A 21,813-nucleotide genomic window follows, 5' to 3' on the forward strand; every position below is an offset into this window, starting at 1 on the left:
GAGGATATCTCTTCTGAGATAGTTCAGGATTTCATAGCCACTATCCCAGGTAGTTTCTGGCTCAACTTATTTATCTGGCCACATTCTTGACTGGTGTTTGCATTTGGGAGTGGAAGTGGGGCAACTGAAAATTTTACCCATGTCATCGGCCAGGTGTGGTATTCTGCAGTTTCAGGTTGCAGTCCTCTCCATTTAGGACTTATTTTGATGGTCTACTCTTGGAGGTTAGTTGAACTCTGAGTGTTTCTGGATGGCTGTGAGGGGAGATATTTTCCCAGCAAAAATTGATGGCTTAATGGGACAATATATTGATCTTTTGTACTCAAACATTGATGAAATGCTCCTTAAACATTGTCACCTTCTAAGATTTGTCCCCACCCCACCCCCTTATTTAAAGTACCCATGAAGAGGTATGGATTGGGGTGTCTACAGAATACTGACAAACATCCAGTTCTATAGATCCTTCATCTGACCCATCCAATGTTTTCAAATGTTCTACCTACTATTTTCAGTAGAGATTGGAACGTGGATGAGAGTTCAGTGGCTTAAATTCCATCTGGATAAAATTAGAGATGTTGGTAAATTGGGAGAAGGAATTAGAAGATATGGCAGGGGTTATATCTGCCATTTTAAAGAAAGGTATGTTTCCACTATTTATTACTATAGTCTGAGAGTAGTGTTGGACCCCTAGCTGCTGTTAGATGATCATTTAAGACTCATATATGTCTGATGAGAAGATACTAATACCTAGCTCATATATAGCACTTTTCATCCATAGAGATCTCAGTGCTTTAAATCCCCATTTTACATATGTGGAAACAGAGGTAAATTGACTTGCTTCTTGGTCACCCAGGAAGCCAGTGGCAGAGCTGAGAATAGAATCCAGGTTTTCTGAATCCCAGTTCAGTGCTCTGTCTGCTAGACCTCACTGCCTCTCTGAGATTGCAATAATTTATTTTGGATGCAAACCACTTGCATGATCCATACCTTTGTTACAATGCACTGCAGTAATCTAATTTTTACTGTATGTGGGACTACACAATATATCAACTCAAGAACTGAAGCTAGTGCAGAATGCGGTTGCTCACTTCTTATGTGAAATTTCTCACTCTGAGCTCATGATCTACACTGGCTGCCTGCTGGTTTCTGGGTGGAGTTTAAAGTGGTATTTTTGATTTATAAAGTTCTAATTGGCTTGGGAGTGTCGGTCTGAAAGACCATCTCTCTTTCCAGACCATATTGCCACAGTTATGATCAGTGGATGTGTGTGAGCCAGAATCCCTTTTATTTAGAAGAGATGGAGCTGCTAAGAAGCCTTTAGCTTTGGAATTCATGCACCACTCTCATCTTCCATTCCAGAATAGCCCAAAGCTGTTGATCTTTGGGGCATTCTTCAAGGCTTTTGGGAAGGAAGAGGTGATCTGAGGGCAGGGATCTGTGTGCCAGGAAGCTAGTATTTTGGGATAGGGTGGGTTTGTTCTTTTTCTAATTTAGGTAGGCTGATGGCTTTGCTTTTGTTTAGATTAGTGTGATTGCATTCTTAACATTTAGCAAGGTGCATTGAGTTTTGGATGGGTGCTCTTTAATAAATGGTGAATAAGTGTAGATAAGAAATTTTGTCAGGGTCTGACAAAGCGTGTTGTAGTTTAAAACTAATGTTTTGGTTCAGTGCCAGAAAGGGGCATACAATTGAAGTTGCATAGGGAGCTATAATTTGTGTTTTGGAGGTCCATCTGAATATTGTTACATCCCTATTATCAGTCAACATCCGGTGATACAGTAATCAAATCTTAGATACTTAAATAGATCTTCGTTAATTTATGGAATGAGAGCTGTGTGTTGAAGTGGTTAATTACTACTTTATATAGTCTTACTGACTCTCTTGTTCCTCGTTAGCTAACATTTAAAATCTGAGATCAGTTGCTGTGGAATTGTAAAAAGCTAAGGTATGATCTGAAAACGACAGGGAATTGTATTGTTCCTGGCTACAGTTTTGTGGAATGTAATTCCAGATAAATTGTTAAGATTAAGTGTAGAATTGTCTGAACTAAGTATATGCTAAAAGATCACTAGAATTGTTAAGGTTAGTTTTCGTGACTGTCTTTTTCTATATGACTGTATATGTAGGTAGTTGAAAAGAAATTTAATTTAGAGGCAAACCTACCTATGTAGACTGTCCTATTTTGTGAGTAGTGTGTAGATGCTGGTCACAAACTATTTACATCATACAAGGTAAATTTTCTAATAAATTACATGAACTAATCAGGCAGGAAACTTGTATGTTACTTATGGTATAGGAAGTCATTTATCAACTCAAATTTCTTAGCCTACAGGAGAAATACTTTCAAGGGGTAAAGAAAATGAGGATGAAGATATAGCACTGGCACCAGTGTGCAGAGAATATCAATTTATGAATTAAACTTCAGGAAGTTTTATGACTAGCACTAGTGTGTCCAATAAAAATAAAAATGTTTCTTTGTGTGGCAGAAGTACAGTGCTGTCTTTTTACAAAAATGGCCTCCTTTTAAACAAATCTTCTACTGCATTTACCATAAGTAAATCTTCCTTCAGTATTTCTCCAGTTTGAATTGGCGTCTCATTATACCAGCTGCTGTACAAATACACAAAAAGACATGGTTCCTGCTCTGAAAAGCTTATAGTCGAATCTAAGGCTAGGTCTACACTAGCGGGGGGTGGGGGGGTCGACCTAAGATACGCAACTTCAGCTACGCGAATAGTGTAGCTGAAGTCAGTGTATCTTAGGTCGATTTACCTGGCCGTGAGGACGGCGGCAAGTTGACCGCTGCTGCTCCCCCATTGACTCCGCTTCCACCTCTCGCCGTGGTGGGAGTTCTGGAGTCGACGGCAGAGCGATCGGGGATCGATTTTGTCACGTCTACACTAGACGCGATAAATCGATCCCTGATTGATCACTACCCGCCGATCCGGCGGATAGTGTAGACGTGCCCTAAGATGCAACAAGTGAGCAAAAGGGTAAGGCGTTGTTTACATTCAAGGTTTTCTGCAATTCCCTTACTGCCACCCTAGCCGTGGTGCGGCTCCACTAGTGCTAGGAATAATTGAATGCTGGCGTTTTTACCACTGAGTCATCTAGACTTACTCTAAGATAACTGTTGAGACTATGAGGCAGACAGGAAGATATCAGTAGTATGTTGCTCCTAGTTTTTGTCAAGAAGCTTGATGTTGAGATAACAATGACGATGTTACCAAAAGTCCCGCCTTATATCCATGTCACAGAAAAGGAAGTTATAAACTAAATATTTGCCCTTCCAGCATCTGGACTAACCCCTCCCAACTTCTCACCCCCAGCAGGAAGCCCCACCTTACCTAGAGAGGGAAAGAAATAGGTTTTGATGTCTGGTGTGGAACCCCTAAACCAGTGACATAAGTAGTAGCATCCCTAGAAATGATAAAGAACTGCAGCTAAAAACATGAAAAAATCCAAAATGCTGAGAGAGCAAAGAGCTGTTCAGAGAGACTTGTTAAGGAAAAGGGGATATTTGTAAATCTAAATGTTAACTAAAACACCCAATGTTTTAATTGGAGATGCTCTTACCCAAGCCGCAGCTAGCTTCCTGAGACCCTCTTTGCCTAGGAAAGGTATGGCAGAGAATGGTAACTAAAATGGTTAATGGAATGAGTGGAACAATATGACAAGATTGCAAAAACTAGAATAAATTATTAGAACATATTTTTAAAAAAAGGAACTTGACTCAATTATTCAAAATTAGGAAGAGATAATAAGAGATGATCATTCCCTCTCTTACCTCATTGTACACTGTGGGACAGTCAGTAAAATTGAAGAGCAGTAAAATTAAGTCAAATGAAAGGAAATATCCTTTCATACATATGGGCAACTTACAGAATTTACTGTCACAGAAAAAGTGAGCATTAAATATTATATGAATAACACTTGGCTATGCAAACAAAAATGAATAAAATATTTCAGAATTCAAGCCATAAGTGAATTTGCTGCAATCAGAAAGGAATCTCTCCTTACATACGGCTTTGCATAAGTGTCTAAGAAGATAGTGAGAAGAGTGGTCATTTTCCACTGAAGCATCAGGTATTTGCCACTGTTGAAAGCCGAATACTGTATTAGAGAGATCAGTGGTAAGGTGCAGTATGACAAATTCTGTGTTAGTCAATGGAGATCTTGGAAATATGCTTAAATAGCACAATATACCGAAGGATTCATTGTCCTCGCTATACTTAAGTTTATGGATTTTGCATGCCATTTCATGGGTCTGGACATGGTCATTTAGCTCTGCCTGGGAAAAAGTGTAGTGCAATTAGTTCTCTAGTGGTACCTGTCTTGGATTGTCTTCAATAGCATGTTTTGGTTTTTTTTAAATTTCTGTGCCTTTAAAATTAGAATAGTTGTACTCTGTTTGCTATTCTAGGTATTATTCAGCATTACACATTTATAATAATGGTCATCATAATAGTGAATAATTTGTGCGCAAAGCTGTGGGTGATGGTTCATGATTTGTTCCTAATGTAAAAGTATAGAATTTGGGGATAAGATATAATAACAATATAATAAGATTAACAATATATTATACAGTATGAATATAAATCTCAAATCTTATTCTCAGTGTTCATGTTTTTCCTTGAATGAATGTGTGTTTGTGTTTAAAATCTTTTCCCACTGTTTCTGAATTAAAGATTTTGTTTCTAAGGGCATCTCATCACTTTCAGTGTAGTGGAGAAATGGTTAGCGTTGGGAGTTTATTTGTTTCTCATTATTTGTATTTGATCACAGTATGCTATGCAAACATATTCGAAAACAAGGTTCACGTCCAAAGGAGTTTATAATCTATGGTCCTGATCCTGCAAATACTTACAAACGTAAGTAGTCTCATTAACTACTCAGGATCAGGTCCAAAGTTTACGACGTGAAGCTCACAACACCCTTGTGTGTGTAGGCATTCTTATTCTCCACATTACTGCACAGTGAGGTTCAGTGATTTTGCCCAAGATCATACAGGAAGATATTCTCCGTCCTGTGCCTTAAGTATAAGACTATCATTCTTCCCATCTAATGAAAAATATGATATTTCCAAAATGCCCTTTAAACTTATTGTAAATTATTTGTTCCTAAAGCCTGTTAAATTCTGAAAGTGCTTGAGTCAATTTGTAACTTTGCCCAAAGAAGCTTAACAGTAACATTTAAAAAAAAAATTATATTCTGCTAACTTAAGACCACCATTATGCTTCTGGGATTTTTGTACTGGTGGTCTTGGTATTTGCTGATACATGTCTCTTTAATGTTTATTCATTGAATACTCATTCATAGCATAATTTCAGCGCTTACTGGCACTGATGCATTTCAAGTGCACAATGAACAATGAAAGTATTATTGTGTGAAATAGTTTGACAATACACATCATTATGATTTGGGCATGAACATTATCTTGATCCAGTGAATATCTGAAGTATTCTGTAGCCAAAATTATATTTTAGTTAGATACCAAATCCACAATTACAAATTAGAAAAAATTGTGACAGCATCCTTGTTAATTAAATATTTGTAGGATGCAATGTGAGAGTATATATTTCATTTTACAAGATATTCTAAATACTTTTGTAGGTTATGAGTGGTGAGACAACAAAAGTTTTCATTTTTACTGCAAATACAATTTTATAATAGTTGAAATATATGAATTCGCTAAATTAAAATGCCTGTACAACACACACAAACTTTTTTTTTGTTTTACATTTAATATGATTATAATACTTATGAATGGTTCTCAGTTGGCAGAAAGGCCTGGTGAAACTTGGAAGTTTCAGCAGCTTGTGAAGGGGGCAGTTTGGGCTTACGCCACTGGCATAAGGCATGAGAAACATGTTTTCTCTTGTTTTTTCTTAAATGGTGAGCAGTTAAATAGGTAATATTGACATTAAAATTTTTCTACTTACATTTCAGAGTTAACCCATTTACTTGAATGGATCAATTAATACCTCTTAGAGCTATTGTTTCAGGCTGTCTTCAGATTTAGTCAGACCTAATTAAATAGTTTGTTCACGTTTTCAAGGTTATCTTTACAGCCAAAAGGGTTGTAGACAAACAAAAATTAATGAAAGCTGCAGCATAGTTTCATAGCAAGAGGTGGATTCCATAGGAAATAAATCAATCATGGAATTCATAGGGCCTGAATCATGCCCTTGGTGTCACCCATATGACCCTACTTAAGGCTAATGGAGCTGCCCACTGTCACTAAATCCCTAATCTGAAGAGGATAGATGGGGATTACACAGGCATAAATAAAGATATAATTTAACCAGCAGAACAAAACCAAAACACTGATACCTGGAATATATGTAGAGATCACAACGGCTGTTGAAATAACTCAAGTGTTACCTGGCACTTCTGTGGTGCTAAGTAATTACAGAGCACGAAGGCACCTATTACGTATCACAAATATTAAGATTCAGATTATACCAATAGCAGGCAGGCACATGTTTGGTTTTAGGGCCCTGTAACTGTGTACAGTGATAAAACCCTCTTCCATGTTCTGTGTCCTCCCCAGTAATGTCCTTAGCTCATCTGTTCCTAAATCTGTGACCAAAGGTATTGGAAGGAAGGCCACAAAACTAACTTCTACCACAAGAGACTCCTTTCTGTCAAAAATACAACATTAAAAACAAATGGCCTACTAGTCAAAGTGCACCATAAAAGGGAACTTACTTGAAATGGGAGATTGCCCATATGCGACTTTTAACTAGGGCTGCCACAAGCCCATCTTTCACCAGTGACTCCCTACTATCATGTCTCAAACATCTTCCCTTTAATCCTATGCACACTAGTATGGTCCCAAAGGGATGCTCCAGGGTAAGGCAAACCTCCCTTCCCAATACTAAGGGTATGTCTACACTACAGGATTAATCCGAATTTAGATAATTCGAATTTGGGAAACAGGTTGTATAAATTCGATTGTGCGCGGCCACACTAAGCACCTTAATTCGGTTTTAAACCACATTAATTCGGTGGTGTGCGGCCACACTACCCCATTAACTTAAACACAGTAATTCGGTGGTGTGCGTCCACACTAACCCTAATTCGAATTAACAAAATCGATTTAGGCTCTACTCCGTTCGTCGAGGTGGAGTACAGAAATCGATTTAAAGGGCCCTTTAATTCGAATTAACTGGCTCTGTAGTGTGGACGGGTGAAGGGTTAATTCGGATTAAGGCAGCTAAATCCGAATTAAAGTCCTAGTGTAGACCAGGCCTTACTTAATCAATTTCCTGTAAAGGAAAAAGTATGGCTACTGTTTTCAGCCTGAGCAAATGATTGAGAATTGTCCATAATGATCTCTAGGTCCACAAACTAATAACACACAACCCTAAAGTGCAATTTTGTATATGTTAGTCCAGGGAAAGTCACCCTCTACAAACTCTAGGGTGTACAGCAAGGGAGTAAGAGTAATTCCTATGTCCACTGGCATTGGGAGAGGTCTCCTACGTCTGGGAAGAAGGATGATCCAGTGGCGAAGGCGCTAGCTTGGGGCTTACAAGTTGTGTTCTATTACCTGCTCTACCACAGACTTCCTGTGTGGCCTTGAGCAGGTCCTTTAGTCTTTCTGTGCCTCATTTCTCCATCTGTAAAATTGGGATAATAGCACTTCCCTGCCTCACAGCAGTGTTGTGAAGATAAATACATTGAAGACTGTGATGCACTTAAATACTATAATAATGGAGACATATAAGTATCATAGATAGATGTATGGATACATACTTGGAATTTCTGCTGCCCCCTTGATGCAAGCACTTCTGGGTTGCTGGAAGGCCAGTCAGTCTCCAAGAGGCCAACCTCCTCTCTCATCAAGCAGCAACAAAAAGGGGTGATTAAAGAGTGTAATTAAGATATATGGAGCAGCATATCACAAGTCACAGCAAGGCAAGAATAAAAATCATTTTGTAGAAGAAGCGCTACACAATATATGAATAACAAGTCAATCCCAAGAGAAGTGTTATCCTATTTGGTGCTTTAATACACTCATTGATATAGGCAGCTGTCTTGGTGAGGTCTAAACGTAGTTCAGCAGTGCCATCCATAGTTGTGAATGCTTTTCTTCCCCCTGAAGTGAAGTTAACCACAAGGATGTCAGAATGTAAAAATGAGAACTTTTTAACAGAGAACAAAAAAACGGTGTGGGGTCACAATACCAGGTAGCTCTGTAGCATGTGTCTAAAGCATTTTTGCTATATGCAATATATATAGCTTTGATTGCCCCCCCCCCCCCCGACTAGCCCCCTGCATGTTAGATCAGAGAATATAATGGCTTAAATGTAAAGCTGGCTTGGCCACCTATTAGTTCTTAGTTGGCATGTGGTTCACTGCTTGCAACATGGCTACTGAAACAGCACACACAAAAGTAAAAACAGACTAAAATATATTTCAGATCCTTTCTAGTTCATGTATTCCTCACCAAAGTATAGTGCTGAAACAGGGAGGGCAACACTGATAGCTATGCAGCAATCTAGATCCAAATTAGGTTTACAGGAACCAGGCCTAAGGGTATCTAGTTTTCATCCTTGAATATTCCTGTAGCACCCAAGACCTGCTTTTTATGTCAGAATTACTCAAGTGTTCTATCCAGGGGACACATGGTATTGAAAATAGTTTTTAATTGAATGCTGCTCTATTTTTGTTAGGCAGCCAAACACTGTAAATTTCTCTGAAATTAAAAAAAACATGCTGAATTACTAGCTTGCTTTAAAAACAAAAATGGAACCTAGTGATTCTAATATCATTAAGGTTCTGTATGTTTCCTTTATAAAACACTCTCATTCCATCTTTAACTAGCCTACTTGTTTCTGAGTATTGTAATACGTACAAGTATGTAACTTCAAACTGACCTTTGCCTCCTACAGTATCTTGGACTCAGTAGGATGAATTAAGCTCAGACTGGAAATCTTAATTTGCTTGCTTGAGTGGTTTTAAACTAGATCCTTATTTCACCTTTAATATTCTTTGTATGTCTATTGTTACTATATTCTTCTTTCAATCAGAGTGGAATTTCCTTTTGAGAATATCGTTAGTGCTACCAAAATTGTTCTCTTAGAAACTAAGATACAATGGTGATAGTTGCCTTAGAAATACCTATGGTATATAACAAAAGTGATATAATGTAATATAACTATACTGATTTACCCATTGTGACTTTAAAATAAAAGAGGCATTTCAGAGAAACTACACAGCATCTGCTACTCTGGTTTAGTAACTAAAAAAATTCAGACAAAAAGCCATAATTCTTTCTAAATCGTCTCTTAACATACAAGTTGTTTCATAAATTCTGCCAACTCCCTTCCCCTCTCCCAATTTTGGCATTGTGTAGTAATGAGTAGACAGCCAAAGAGTGGGAAGAAATTTAGTTCCGAATTACTAAAATTATTTAAATTAATAGATTCTGGATGGCTTCAGATAATCCCAACAAGATTAGCTTTTAGAATAATTGTCTAGATTCTTCTTGTCTAAAATTTCACTATTTGCATGTTTAAAATCATCGGAGGTATAATTGTTTCTTCATGATAATAATAGCACCTTTCATCTTGAAGTAGAATTGTCTACTGTCTGACCTGAGTTCCTGCACATTGGCATTTGCAATGTGGTGGAATATGTTCTTTGCTAAATCTAGGAAATAAAGATTCACTTACCTTAGATAAGGATCAGTAAAAGCATCACAGATTATGATTGTCTGTTTTCAAATTACTGTGTTTTGCTAGCTTCTTTCCCCAGAAATGCTTGTTTTAGTATTTTTGCAACTGAGATCCAAAATAGGAGAAGGATTTTTTTTTTTAATATTGTGGGATCGTGTATGGAAAGGGGTATTTGCATGTGATCTTATTGAAAACTCCCTATGTCCAGTCTTAGCTGTTCCAGATTTATATTGATTTAGTGTGGAATTATATTTTTAAAAAATGAAGCCAGAAGCTTGCTGCCATCACAGACTGCTCATCTGAGAGCTGAACTTGACATAGGAAAAGGAAAGCTGTTGCTATTCAGCAAGATACTTCTAGGTGTCCAAAAAAGCTGAATTAATGCTCTTAACAGTGTGATTTGGTGAGCTTTGCTGGAATTTGATTTATTGCTTCTCTGCAGTAGTATGGCAGAAATTACATACATTTGCAATAAGGTGTAGAGGTTAGAATGCCTTATAAGACAGGCCAGTGCTTCTCTCTTGAACAGAATTTTCTCAGTCCCCTCCGTGTCACATTTTCACAGTAGGGGCATTCCCCATTTTATCTGCCCCATTTGCTATAGAGATCTTTGCTCTGAGCCTGGGCTTAGGATCGCCACTCAGAAAGAATACTTCAGTATTCTGTGCCTCCAAGCAGCACACATGGCAGACTCCAAGTCTTCCCTTGTAGCAGAGCTTTCACAAAATGCTCAACTAAATGTCTACGTTTCTTCATTGCCTTTGAAGTTTATCTCCTCAAAGCTGCTAAACTAAAAAAAAAAAATCATCTTTTGGCTTTGTGAGGAGGGTCTGAAGGCCGGCACCTCTTTTCCTCACCCCCTTCAGAAATGGCAGACAGCAAGCCAGCTCCCAACCAGCATATGGGCAGGGTCAATGTTGAGAAAGTGGAACAGGCTACAGGAAGGCCTGGCTTGTGCTGGTGTGTGGGTGAGATTCATGCTGAGATAGTTGAGCAGCTTGCATAGAAGCTCCCTTCACTGAGACCTGGCCAGAATCGGGGGCATTCAATTGAAGGTAAGGGTTGTTGTTTTTTAAGCTCCCACTCCATTATGGGACTCCTATTCTCACAGCTTGTAAAACCAGGAAGGAAAATTTCACTGGAGTCTTCTGAATCTTAGGACAGAATCTCAGGGAAAGAGCTGTGACTGTCCTCTCCCCTCCCCCCTGGGTGCAACCTGGAACTGTGGTACAGCTGAGCCCTCTGTCTTAACAAACTGGGTTCCCTCTCGCACTGTGACATTGTGACAAGCTGCAAAGTCCTGCAAGCTTGCACTTACACCAACATGCATGGGTAGGGACCACACCCAGCTGTGTTCATGAATGCTCTGGACAGCCACTGCATGAACCAACAATAGAGAGACTTCAACCAAAATACCCCCCAGCTATGGACCCCGGAGCTGTATCGTCCTGCCCTGGTCAAAAGCCTGACCAGTAAAGATTATTACAGTCACCCAGTCTCCGCTCCCACCCCCACCCGGCGTGACGTGGAGAGGAATATGCACTAAACCTTTAACTGAGCTGAGATTTTTCCCAAACACTTCACTCAAAAACACACCGGTTAAGAGAAAATATAAAACAGGTTTATTAACTAATATGGCGTACAAATTGTCACAGAGCCTCGTAGCGACCCAGAGGATGAAATTCTTGCTCCCAGCCAGCACATAGGCATGGTACATGCTGAGATGGCTGAGAAGCATCCCTCCTCCCACAAGCTATTTTACCTGAAATATTTCAGATGCCCTGAAAGGTGCCAGCTCTTGTGACCTTTCTTATACTAGTGAGTTATTTTGTCTTCAGTTGCTCCAGCTCTGTCCTTGTTCTCAGCGGTCAGTCCCTACTCAGCTCAGACCAAGCGGTAGGGATCACCTTCCCTGGGAGAATCATAGGACTGGAAGGGACCTCGAGAGGTCATCTAGTCCAGTCCCCTGCACTTGTGGCAGGACTAAGTGTTATCTAGACCATTTCTGGCCGGTGTTTGTCTAACCTGCTCTTAAAAAAATCTCCAATGATGGAGACTCCACGACCTCCCTAGGTAATTTATTCCAGTGTTTAACCACTCTGACAGTTAAGCAGTTTTTCCTAATGTCCAACCTAAACCTCCCTTGAAACTCCTGTCTCCTCTCCCTTTCCAGTTTCCAGTGATCCCCCACAGGAGCTCATAAAGTTGTTACTGTTTTCCTTAGAAGACATTCAGGAAAGGTGTCGGCAGACTGTCCTTTCAACTCTCCCTCACACAGGTCCCCTCCCCACTTCTCTCAGGGTTTGGTCCAGGTACTGGTGAAGGCTGTTGCTCACAATCAGCTCTTAAAGAGACAGTGCTAATTTTAAAATCCCTCATGAGAATCTCCCTTCTACTCTAAAGAGAAGAAGTGTACTTTTGACACTGTTAAACCAAGCTTTCCAGAAATAAACTTAAGGGGAAAGGGTCTTACTTCACAGGTGCTTATGATTTTACAAAATGAATCACTAAAAAACAAAACACAAACCCCTTTCCTACCTAAAGAGTTGAAGAAATACTGAGTAATTCCTCAGGTAGTTAATGACAGTTTGCTGAAGGTGGAGTGGGAATTCTCTATCAAGGTTTACTTATACTTAAGGTAGGACTAAAAGGCCTTCATTAATCTGCATGAGGCTAAGCCTCCTTAGTAGAGGGCATAGTCATACCAGCTGAGGGAGGATTTCCTGCCATTCCCCCATACAGGAGAATAAGATTTTCACTCAGACTGAATTTGTATACAGCAGCTTTAGCCCTGAGAATATTGGCTGCAGTCTCTGTGCATATCTATGCTCAACTGGGAGGCCATTGTGAGCATGCATGTGCATGCATACACACCAAAAAAACCCTACTACATCAAACCTATCTTACACTAGATTTCCCTAGGAGGTTTCTGAGGACTGATGCATCACCGGACTCTGATTTACTGTACATTCAAAACGTCAAAAGACTTGCTGGGATATCCTTGAAAAAATTGGAATTGCAGACTGACATCTTATCTTTCTGAACGTTTTGTTGGTAAGTCCTTTGGAGAGCATGGAGACAAAGCTGTCACTGAGACTTTAGACAAGGGAATAAGTTCCTCCTTCCATTGAGAGAATCATCTACCTTATCTCAGCAGATTTTCCCTTTGAAGCTGTTGTTCCTCCAGATTCCAGCCGAGAGATTGCACATTAAGAGGAGGCCATTGCTGCCTTTCCTGAGAGGTGGAAGACCAACTCTGTGATTTTCTGGAAAATGATCCAATTCCAAAAGAGTCTTTTGATTTTGAATTTTCTACATTTGGGCAGATCATCTCCTCCCACCTGTCTACGAAGATTGCCTTTTTAGATGCTATTACATCTGCTCAGAGGTCCTTTTTTAAATAGTTATTTTCATTAGTCTGATTTAGTAGTCAATAGTAGACCCCTACCATGAGGTTACCCATATTTTTTTTTATTCCTTTTATCTTTACCCAGAGACTCTCAACTGGTCTGCTCCTTCTGGACCTCAGAACAAGTGTGTGTGTGTGTGTGTGACACACACACACACACACCAAGTCTCAGTGATGCCAGTTGTCATAATTTAGTTTATGAACTACACTTCCAGTTTTCTTTTTATTACCCATACTCCTTGCATTTGTGTGTAGATATGTAAGATGTTGAGCAGATTCCCTCACTGATTTCCATCTTGTTGTTCCTATGACCCTATTGCAATTTTCCATGTCCCCTGCCCCTGCCCAACATCTAACCCTCTTTTAAAGTTGTCTTTTGTTTATACTTACTCACCCACCCCCATTGAACCTAGTTTAAAGCTGTCCTCACTAGGTTGGTGAGTTGGTGTGTTAAGATGTTCTTCCCCTTCTTGGTCAGGTAGGCCCCATCTCTTCCCAGCAGACCACCTTCCCAGAACAGTATCTCATAATTGAGGCTTCTGATGCTTTCCCATCAACACCATCTGTGCAGCCATGCATTCATCTCCAGGATGTACATGTCCCTTCCTAAGCCCTAACACTTAACTGGGAGGAAAGATGGACAAGAACCCAGACATTTTTCTTCTAAAAGTTTAGTACAGAAAATAAATTAGACTAATTTTATATAAATTACTAATATACATACACAGATGGTAGACCAGTTCTCCTTTAGCCCTTCTACTTATTAACAAGTTGTTTTGTCTTTTATATTCCGTTCGTTTTATTTTCCTCAGTGAAGAACTACTACAAATACTGTAGATTTCCAAATATTATGTTGTCAGTATGTTGTGATATTTATTCCTGTTTATGAACTCTCATAGGTTTCAGAGATTACGGCATACAAATTGTCATATCTTTAAAAGGTGATTAAAATGTTTTAAATGTAGCTCACATTTATTTGTAGTTCTGTTTATCCACAAATGTCTGACAATTTTGGTTTCTTTTGCCCTTCAGTTGGAGTATATTTCAAAACTCCAGAACAAAATAAGGCAATACAGTGCAATATAGTGTAGTAGAGTGGCTTTTTTTTTTTAGAAGCAGAAATTTTCATGAAAACACGTAGCCTCACCTTGTCATATGGAAATAAAACTGAATATTTAAACATATAAACATTCTGCAAGGTGCACCTGATTCTAATATAGTTTCAGATTCTTTTAGTTGTGTGGCAGAATTCTGAACAGAATGGCCGTGTTAAAATGGCAGAAACATGACTGTAAAGTAAACGTTATATTCATTTCAGTCTGCATGTTGCTAGTGACAGGTGCTCAATGGTTGTCAGTACCCTTGTCAGCAAAGAGAATCCTTTGACATTAAAGTCCCCAGTTCAATCCTGATGCTGTGTGACTCTATTGGCAGGTCCATCAGGCTGTAGCTGATCAGTGAATGTCAGAGATGCTGCTGTTCTTCTGGGATGTCACCTGTCCCTAGTGTTTTTGGTTTGGCCTTGCTTGTTGTTTGAACTTACCACACTTTCCAACAGCTCTCCTGTGGGAAATGAACTGATAGGTCATGGGAATATAGGTATCTTTAGGGCATGCAAAATCTCATCCAAAGTGACTTACATAAAGGCTTGTAATGATTACCTTGACTCTAAGCCAATCAATGGTTAGCGCGCTTAGGGACTCATTAAATGGCATTTGTGGTGTCTGTAACCTAGGTTTTGAGCTGTATTTCAGGGAAAGTGGTGACAGCCTTTAATGTCTAATTGACCTCTTCTCTTTGATTCACTTTCCATATTTGCCTCTGATGTGGTCCCCAATGGCAGCAAACAGCACTGCTCAGCATTCTGAACTTCTGTTCAGAGCTTCAGCACCTCAGCCTTGGTAGCTGTGTCATGGTAAGTAATTGAAGTCGTGTTTGTGTGTGAGAGAGATGACTGAGACTGAACTTACTTTTCTTTGTTTACAAAAGTATTAAAAGATAGTTTACTTCATTTGCTTATCTAATATTATCCTCTATTCTTATAGGGCAAAAATGAATGTGAGTGTGTTTAAAGGAACACTGGCCAGTTTTGTAGGCCTAAAATTTAGCTCACCATCTCCCTGCCCCTGACTGTTTGTAAAGTGAATGCAGTTCTTTATATGTTTAGTGTTCTTTTGCTTCCAAAACTAATGATTGTTCATTTTTATTTAAAACAAATATTCATTATTGGAAGCCTGGCACTCATGAACAACCCCAACAGTAATAAATCTCTGTGTATGCAGAATGAGTTAGTTTTATGGAGATATTTTTAGTCATAGGCTTCCCAGGGCTATGGGCTTTTTGTTACTTTTTTAAAAAATTAAAAATTGGAATTGCTGATGAAGAGGCCCTTCCTAAACTATGTTGTACCTGCATGCAAGAGGCAGACATAGAGGGAGGCTTATTTTGCAGCTCTCTGTAGCTATAAATACAGCAGAGTACTTAATATGCGACTTGATAGGCTTCTCTACCTAATCAGGAAACAAAAGACAAAGGAAGAGCTGGATAGACCTACCCAAGTTGGCTCAGCAGTACCAACTAGCTCTTCCAAGAGTCTAGACTTCCTATCACTCCTTTGATAGTGGGTTACACTGCCCATACAGTGGGTCACTTCTTCATTTTCCCTAACTTCCACAGTGGAGACTGGCAGTGCTTCCCTGAAGGCTAGATCCAGGTTCAGCCCTTGTTCAACCTTGAAAAGGGATGAAACTTAATTCTTCTTTCCATATGCAGATATATGTGCACTGTTTATTTTATTAAGTGCCGTTAAACCACCAATAGCCCTGTTGTTATCCCTCCAATTGCCCCTTTATATAAGTAGGGTACACCACTGTCAATGAAACTTAATTACCCTTTGGGGGGGAAAAGGCTCTTACAAAAATTGCGTTAGCAATGCAAAAAGGAATGTTGGGAAGAAAATCAGTTTTAGTTATAGATTTTAATTGGTCTTTCTTATTCAGTGCGTAAATTTAAAAACAAAAGTTTAAAAACTGATGGAAAATTTACCTTGCTGTTGTCTTTTTTTAAAAAGCAGAATGAGACCTGTCCAATGTGGTGATGAACTCCTCTCCAAATTCCTTAGAAATGAAAAACAGTGAAGACAGATCAATAGATGTATTAGCAAACAAAGCTGCTTGGGTATAACTGGGAATAACGATATATAAGAAATAGTGCTTGTTCTCTTCACAGATTGAAGACTATGACCTGATAGCGAGTATGATGGGAGCAAAGTGCAAAAAACTGCGTACTCTGGATTTGTGGAGATGTAAAAACATTACTGAAAATGGAATAGCAGAACTGGCTTCGGGATGTCAGCTCTTGGAGGAGCTTGATCTTGGCTGGTGCCCTACGCTACAAAGCAGTACTGGCTGCTTCACAAGCCTTGCGCGTAAGCTCCCAAACTTGCAAAAGCTCTTTCTTACAGCCAATAGGTCTGTGTGTGACACGGACATTGAAGAACTTGCCGCTAACTGTACTCATCTTCGGCAGTTGGACATACTGGGTAAGGAAACACATGAATACTTGCATTATTGTTTTTTCATATGTTGTAGGAAGCGAGGACTAGATATTGCATAAAATAAGACTTAGTTCCAGATCTTAAATATTCTTTAAAAAAAATAAGTCCCAATACAATAAAATTAAAAATGACTAAATTGCTCTAAGGTCCCATTTTGACTTAATCAGCCGTATGGCTTGACTTAGTTTGATAAGCAGTTTCATAAAGGTAACATTAGTGTAATTTACTATTCTAATAAGTTGGTCTTTTTTATTAGGGTTTTTAAGAGTTATAAATTCTTAATGCTTTTTTGGCTGAAAAAAATCTTTGTGGTTACTGTTGCTGGTTTTCCTACGCCTTTTTTTTCCTTTTATGGTATTTGTATGGAGTATGATAGACTATATTTATAAAGCGTGAGTCTTTTGATCAAATAAGCAGACTTTTCTTGCAGAATACACATCAGGCAGAACAGAATAATATTTTCCATTCTTTTTGTCACTTTTACTAGAAGATAATGTCTCTTTTAAAGTTAAAAAGTACTTTACAATGCAACTTAATTGTGTTTTCCACTGATGCAGAAAGGAAAAAAAAGTAACTTTTTGCAAAGCTTAAATTTCTAGCCCTTTGTAGCTCTTGCAGATGGCAGTACCTTTTGCAATCTGAAGTAAAATATGCTTTAGACTCTTGAATGAGGAATTTGTGAAGGGAAAAGTATCTCTACAGAACATTACATTAATCCTGTTAGACTGCAACACGTGGTTTCATTATTTAAAATGGTGGAAGACTGCATGCATTGCCATGAGCCAAGATTTCCTTTAGGGACAGGTTCTTGTACATTTGATGGATATTTTCATGGGTTTAGTTGAAAGAGGAAGATAGAAGCCTAAAAGGAAGCAATTAAATTAATTCAATATGAGTCATGAGAAGAACAAGTTTTAAAATTGATTCTGCAAGAGGCTGACAAGTCTCCGTTCACATTGCCTTCAGTAGGTGGTTAGAGCTATCATTATTTCACAGGTTTGGGCTTTACATGTGCAAGAAAATTTACAGCATGGCTTCTAATTGTTAAACACTCCTATATAGCTCATACATAAATACCATAGAACATGGTTTCATGCTGTTGACCTATGGCCAACATCCAACCAGCATTAGGAAGAAAGGAAAACAGGTGCAAGTTCACTCTTCCCAGAACAAATTGATCAAAACCTAAAGTTGTATGTGCTTTGTAGTCTGTATGATGGGTTGCCCCCCTTAGGATGCAACTGAGTCAGCCTATTCTGCCAGCCTGGGTCCTCTTTACCTGGCTTTTCTGGGTTAGGCTCAGAAGCCTCTTCCAGCCAAGCACACAGGCAGGGCCACACCCAGCTACACAAAGAGACAGAGATTCGCTCTGGAAAGATTCAGCCTTAGGGGCTTGCTCCAACACGCCGGTGCCCATTCCTTTTTAGGGGTACAAACCCAAAGGTTTATGAAATTTGCCCCCCTCCCTCAATGTGGAGGGAGATATGCACAACTTCTTGCCCCCCCCCAGTTAGAAATTACATAAACTGGGTTACATTATAAACAAGAAATAAGTTTATTAACTACAAAAGTGAATTTTAAGTGAATTTAAGAGATAACAGACAGAACAAAGCAGATTACTGAGCAAATAAACCAAAGTCCGCAAGCTAAGCTCAATATACTTAAGAAACAGGTTACAAAATGTAATTTCTTACCCTAAATGTTATTTTAGGCAGGTTGCAAAGTTTCTGTGGTTCAGAGTTCCAATTATATTTCTTTTGAGACTGGAGCCCTATCTCAGTCTGGACTTCCCCTCCCCCCACCCCGCCCTGCCTTCCCTTCAGGTGGCTTTAGCAGTCTTTCTTCTTGGGCAGACAGGCCATGGAGAGGAGGAGCCCCCTTTGCCTTCCTCGCCACCCTTAAATAGGATTTACATAAGGCAGGAATCCTTTGTTTCCCAAACTTGACACACACACCCCTCCCTTTCCAGTGGAAAGTTACAAGAATTCCCAGGTAATGTTTAGTATCAGGTGACAAGACCACCTGACTCTAGTATCACAGCATCCATGAGTCAGTGGCTGTATGGAGCGTCCTCAGGAAGGACTTTTCACAGTCCATTGTCCTTGCTGATGGGCCATGCGTCCTGTCTGGCTTTTCCATTGTTGTACCTGAAGTGTTAGCAGTGGGCGTCACCCAAAATAGCATAGTTGAAATACAAATACATAATCAATATTCCTAACTTCAGATACATAAATGATACAGGCATACAAATTGGATAATCACATTCAGTAAATTATAACCTTTCCAATGATACCTTACAAGACCCATCTTGCATAGAGTATCTCTGTTATGTCATATCCATATTATAAGCATATTTCCATAAAGAATATGGAGTGAAATGTCACAGTCTGTTTTAAGTTAATCTGTTTTGCAGCTAGATTAGAGAAGGCATATTTCCTGGTCATACAAACCAGATCTCCAAAAGGCTTACTGAATAAAGCATTTTATAAACATATACGTTCTTTTGGCCACCCACTCTTGTGCTTATCTATTATGATGGCATTGTGTCGGCCCACAAATCGATCTGACCTTTTCACTAGAACAGAGAGGCCGAGAAATGAATAGTACGGTTGTTTACCCTGCATAATGTCTGCAGGCTGTGCTTCCTCTTTGCCAGCAATAAGGGTTTGCTGCCACATTCTCCCTTAATATTTGAATTCACTTCTTGACACTTACATGCAAAATAATATCTGAACAGTGAAAAGAAAGGAACTAAGCTCCTGAGCACTTACTGCTGTTAACAAGTTAGATTATATTATTGCATATATTATAGAAGACCTTTCATGGTGAGACCACATGTGGTGTAATATCCAATCCACCTATTCTGAAACTGCTGTGGTGTCCTATTCATGGCAGTTGTTATGGAGACAACTTGCTAGGAGAATCTTGGAGCCCAGTTACCTAATGTAGCAAGGGATGCTTCAGCACTCTCCAAGTACACTGCATCAGCTCTCTGTGTCAAAACAGCGAACAAGTCCCTTCTATTGTAGGCATTACTGAAAATCTGGCTGTTTCCTCGTCCAGTCCTCCCACTCCCTGCAGCAGCAAGGACCTTAAATCATATAACAAGATGGCAGCTCAAAACTAATGAGTCAGACCCCCCCAAAATCATGGAGTTTTCTTTTTTAATGATCAGACTGTGTTTTGGGACCTAATTTCTGAAATTTCCTTGCACATTCCCAATGTGTGTGGCAATTTTCATTGTGCTAGACACTATACATACACATAAAATGACAGTTTCTGCTCTGAAGAATGTACAATCTAATGTAAAGCATAGTGGTGAATTTGTGACATGAGAGATAAAACTGACACTCAATAAATTTATCTCATATATGGCTACCATTAGATGGGAAAACTTTTATTCTCTGCTAAACTGGGCTGGGTTCAAGCTGATGACTTACAAGTGAAGGCTCCACAGCCCCCTAGCAGTGCTCAGATTTACCTAATCCCCCATAAGTGCTAATGTTAACATCTTCATGAATGAAGTTGTTTTATGGAAAGATATGTTTGTTAAATCCAGTTCTGAGCTTTTTGGAGCTTACCTCAAGTAAGGTCCTCCTCTCTGACACACAGGCAAGCTCTCCCACACATTGCTCTTAATCTCAAACACAGACCTTAGTTTTAAAGGGAAAACCTCCCATTAAGCAAAACCAAATAATAAAAATGCAACATTAAAATACGTAATAGCACAATATCCAAAATAACTTCTACATTCAATGTTTTGCGATATAAAATCATTCCAACAATTACTCCAGGGTCTTTACACTAACTTTTATATATCTATGTGTAATTTTTTTTCATTCCTACCCGATCATCTGCAAATTTTGTATAAAAAAACCTTCAGATCCACACCAGAGACCTCTTCTATTTCATCTGTAAGAGTAACTAGTAATAGAAAGCATGTGGTGGTCTTCTGTGGACTAGCGAAATACAAAGATTCACAGCACACACATTGCCAGTGAATTACACAGGTACTTGTGACACAGCAGTGGAAACTCTGGGCATTGTGTGAGAAACAGGGCTGGCTCCAGGGTTTTTGCCTCCCCAAGCAGCCCCCCCCCCCCCCCAAAAAAAAGCTGCGATCGCGATCTGTGGCACTTCGGCGGCAATTCAGCAGGAGGTCCTTCACTCTGAGCGGGAGTGAGGGACCCTCCGCTGAATAGCTGGACGTGCCGCCCCTCTCCGGTGTGGCCGCCCCAAGCACCTGCTTGCTAAGCTGGTGCCTGGAGCCGGCCCTGGTGAGAAAATCTCTTGCTCACTCCTCCAGAATTGTGGGAAGGCTGCAGCTTTCCCATTCTTGTGAGACTGTCTAAGCAGAGACCAAAATGGCATTTCTCACAATAAATTCAGAAGAGTTGGCAGCATTGACTTGGTTTCATTCTGATATTGTTAAAGCCTATAAACTCAGCAGGGAAAACTCCTCCTGTTCCAATTAGAGCATTTAACTCCATGGTGGCTTTGTGGGCAGACAAAAATGAAGCCTCTTTTGAGGAGATTTGCTGGGCTGCAACCAGTTTGATTCATTCATTTACGAAGCATTATAAAATCAATATCTTGTCCAAATTGGATGCTGTTTTCAGTTTCTGGGTCCTGCAATTTTGTTCCTTACCTGCAGGGCCCCATGTATCATGCAATTATGTGACCATGTAAATTGCTGCTTAACTGTGGATTATGTTTAAATGGGTGCATAACATGCTCCAGAAAATAAATTCCCATTAAAAACAACATTAAGGCCATGATCCTTGTCTGTGGTCTAGCAATTCACAGTGCAGCTTTGGAGGAGGTGGTGATATAAAGGTAGGTTTTAGCCACCATTGTGCTTCCTCAGCAAGCTGTGTGCTGGGGCTGGTTCCCCAGGATAAGAGCACCACAAAGGGACCATTATGGGAGACAGAGATCACAGGTGCACAGGAAGCCTCAGGCACATCCCCTTTCCCTACCAGCTGCAGGGGATAGATGGTGTAGGAACCATCGCACCAGCTTTACACCACTGGAGGATCCCCCTGTACAAGGATCATCCTACTATGACTGGTTGTGTAAGCATTTGAGCTACAATGTACTTGTCTTAGTGCAGCTAGAGTCTGGCCTGAAGCCTCTAGGCCTTTTAGTTATGAAGATAGCC

The 21,813-nt window shown here is 39.6% G+C and overlaps 1 protein-coding gene across 1 annotated transcript in view; it reads left to right on the forward strand.

Moving 5' to 3' along the window:
* Nucleotides 1–21,813, forward strand: part of FBXL4 (F-box and leucine rich repeat protein 4) — an 81,146-nt gene that overhangs the window by 54,942 nt on the left and 4,391 nt on the right. Inside the window, exons 7-8 of the mRNA XM_026654082.1 lie at nucleotides 14,940–15,011; nucleotides 16,325–16,637. Coding sequence (XP_026509867.1) covers nucleotides 14,940–15,011; nucleotides 16,325–16,637 — 385 coding nt within the window. The remainder of the gene's footprint in view (nucleotides 1–14,939; nucleotides 15,012–16,324; nucleotides 16,638–21,813) is intronic.

The sequence above is a fragment of the Terrapene carolina genome, unplaced genomic scaffold, assembly GCF_002925995.2.
Source record: "Terrapene carolina triunguis isolate 2854851 unplaced genomic scaffold, T_m_triunguis-2.0 Scaffold42, whole genome shotgun sequence".
NCBI classification, from domain to species: domain Eukaryota; kingdom Metazoa; phylum Chordata; order Testudines; family Emydidae; genus Terrapene; species Terrapene triunguis.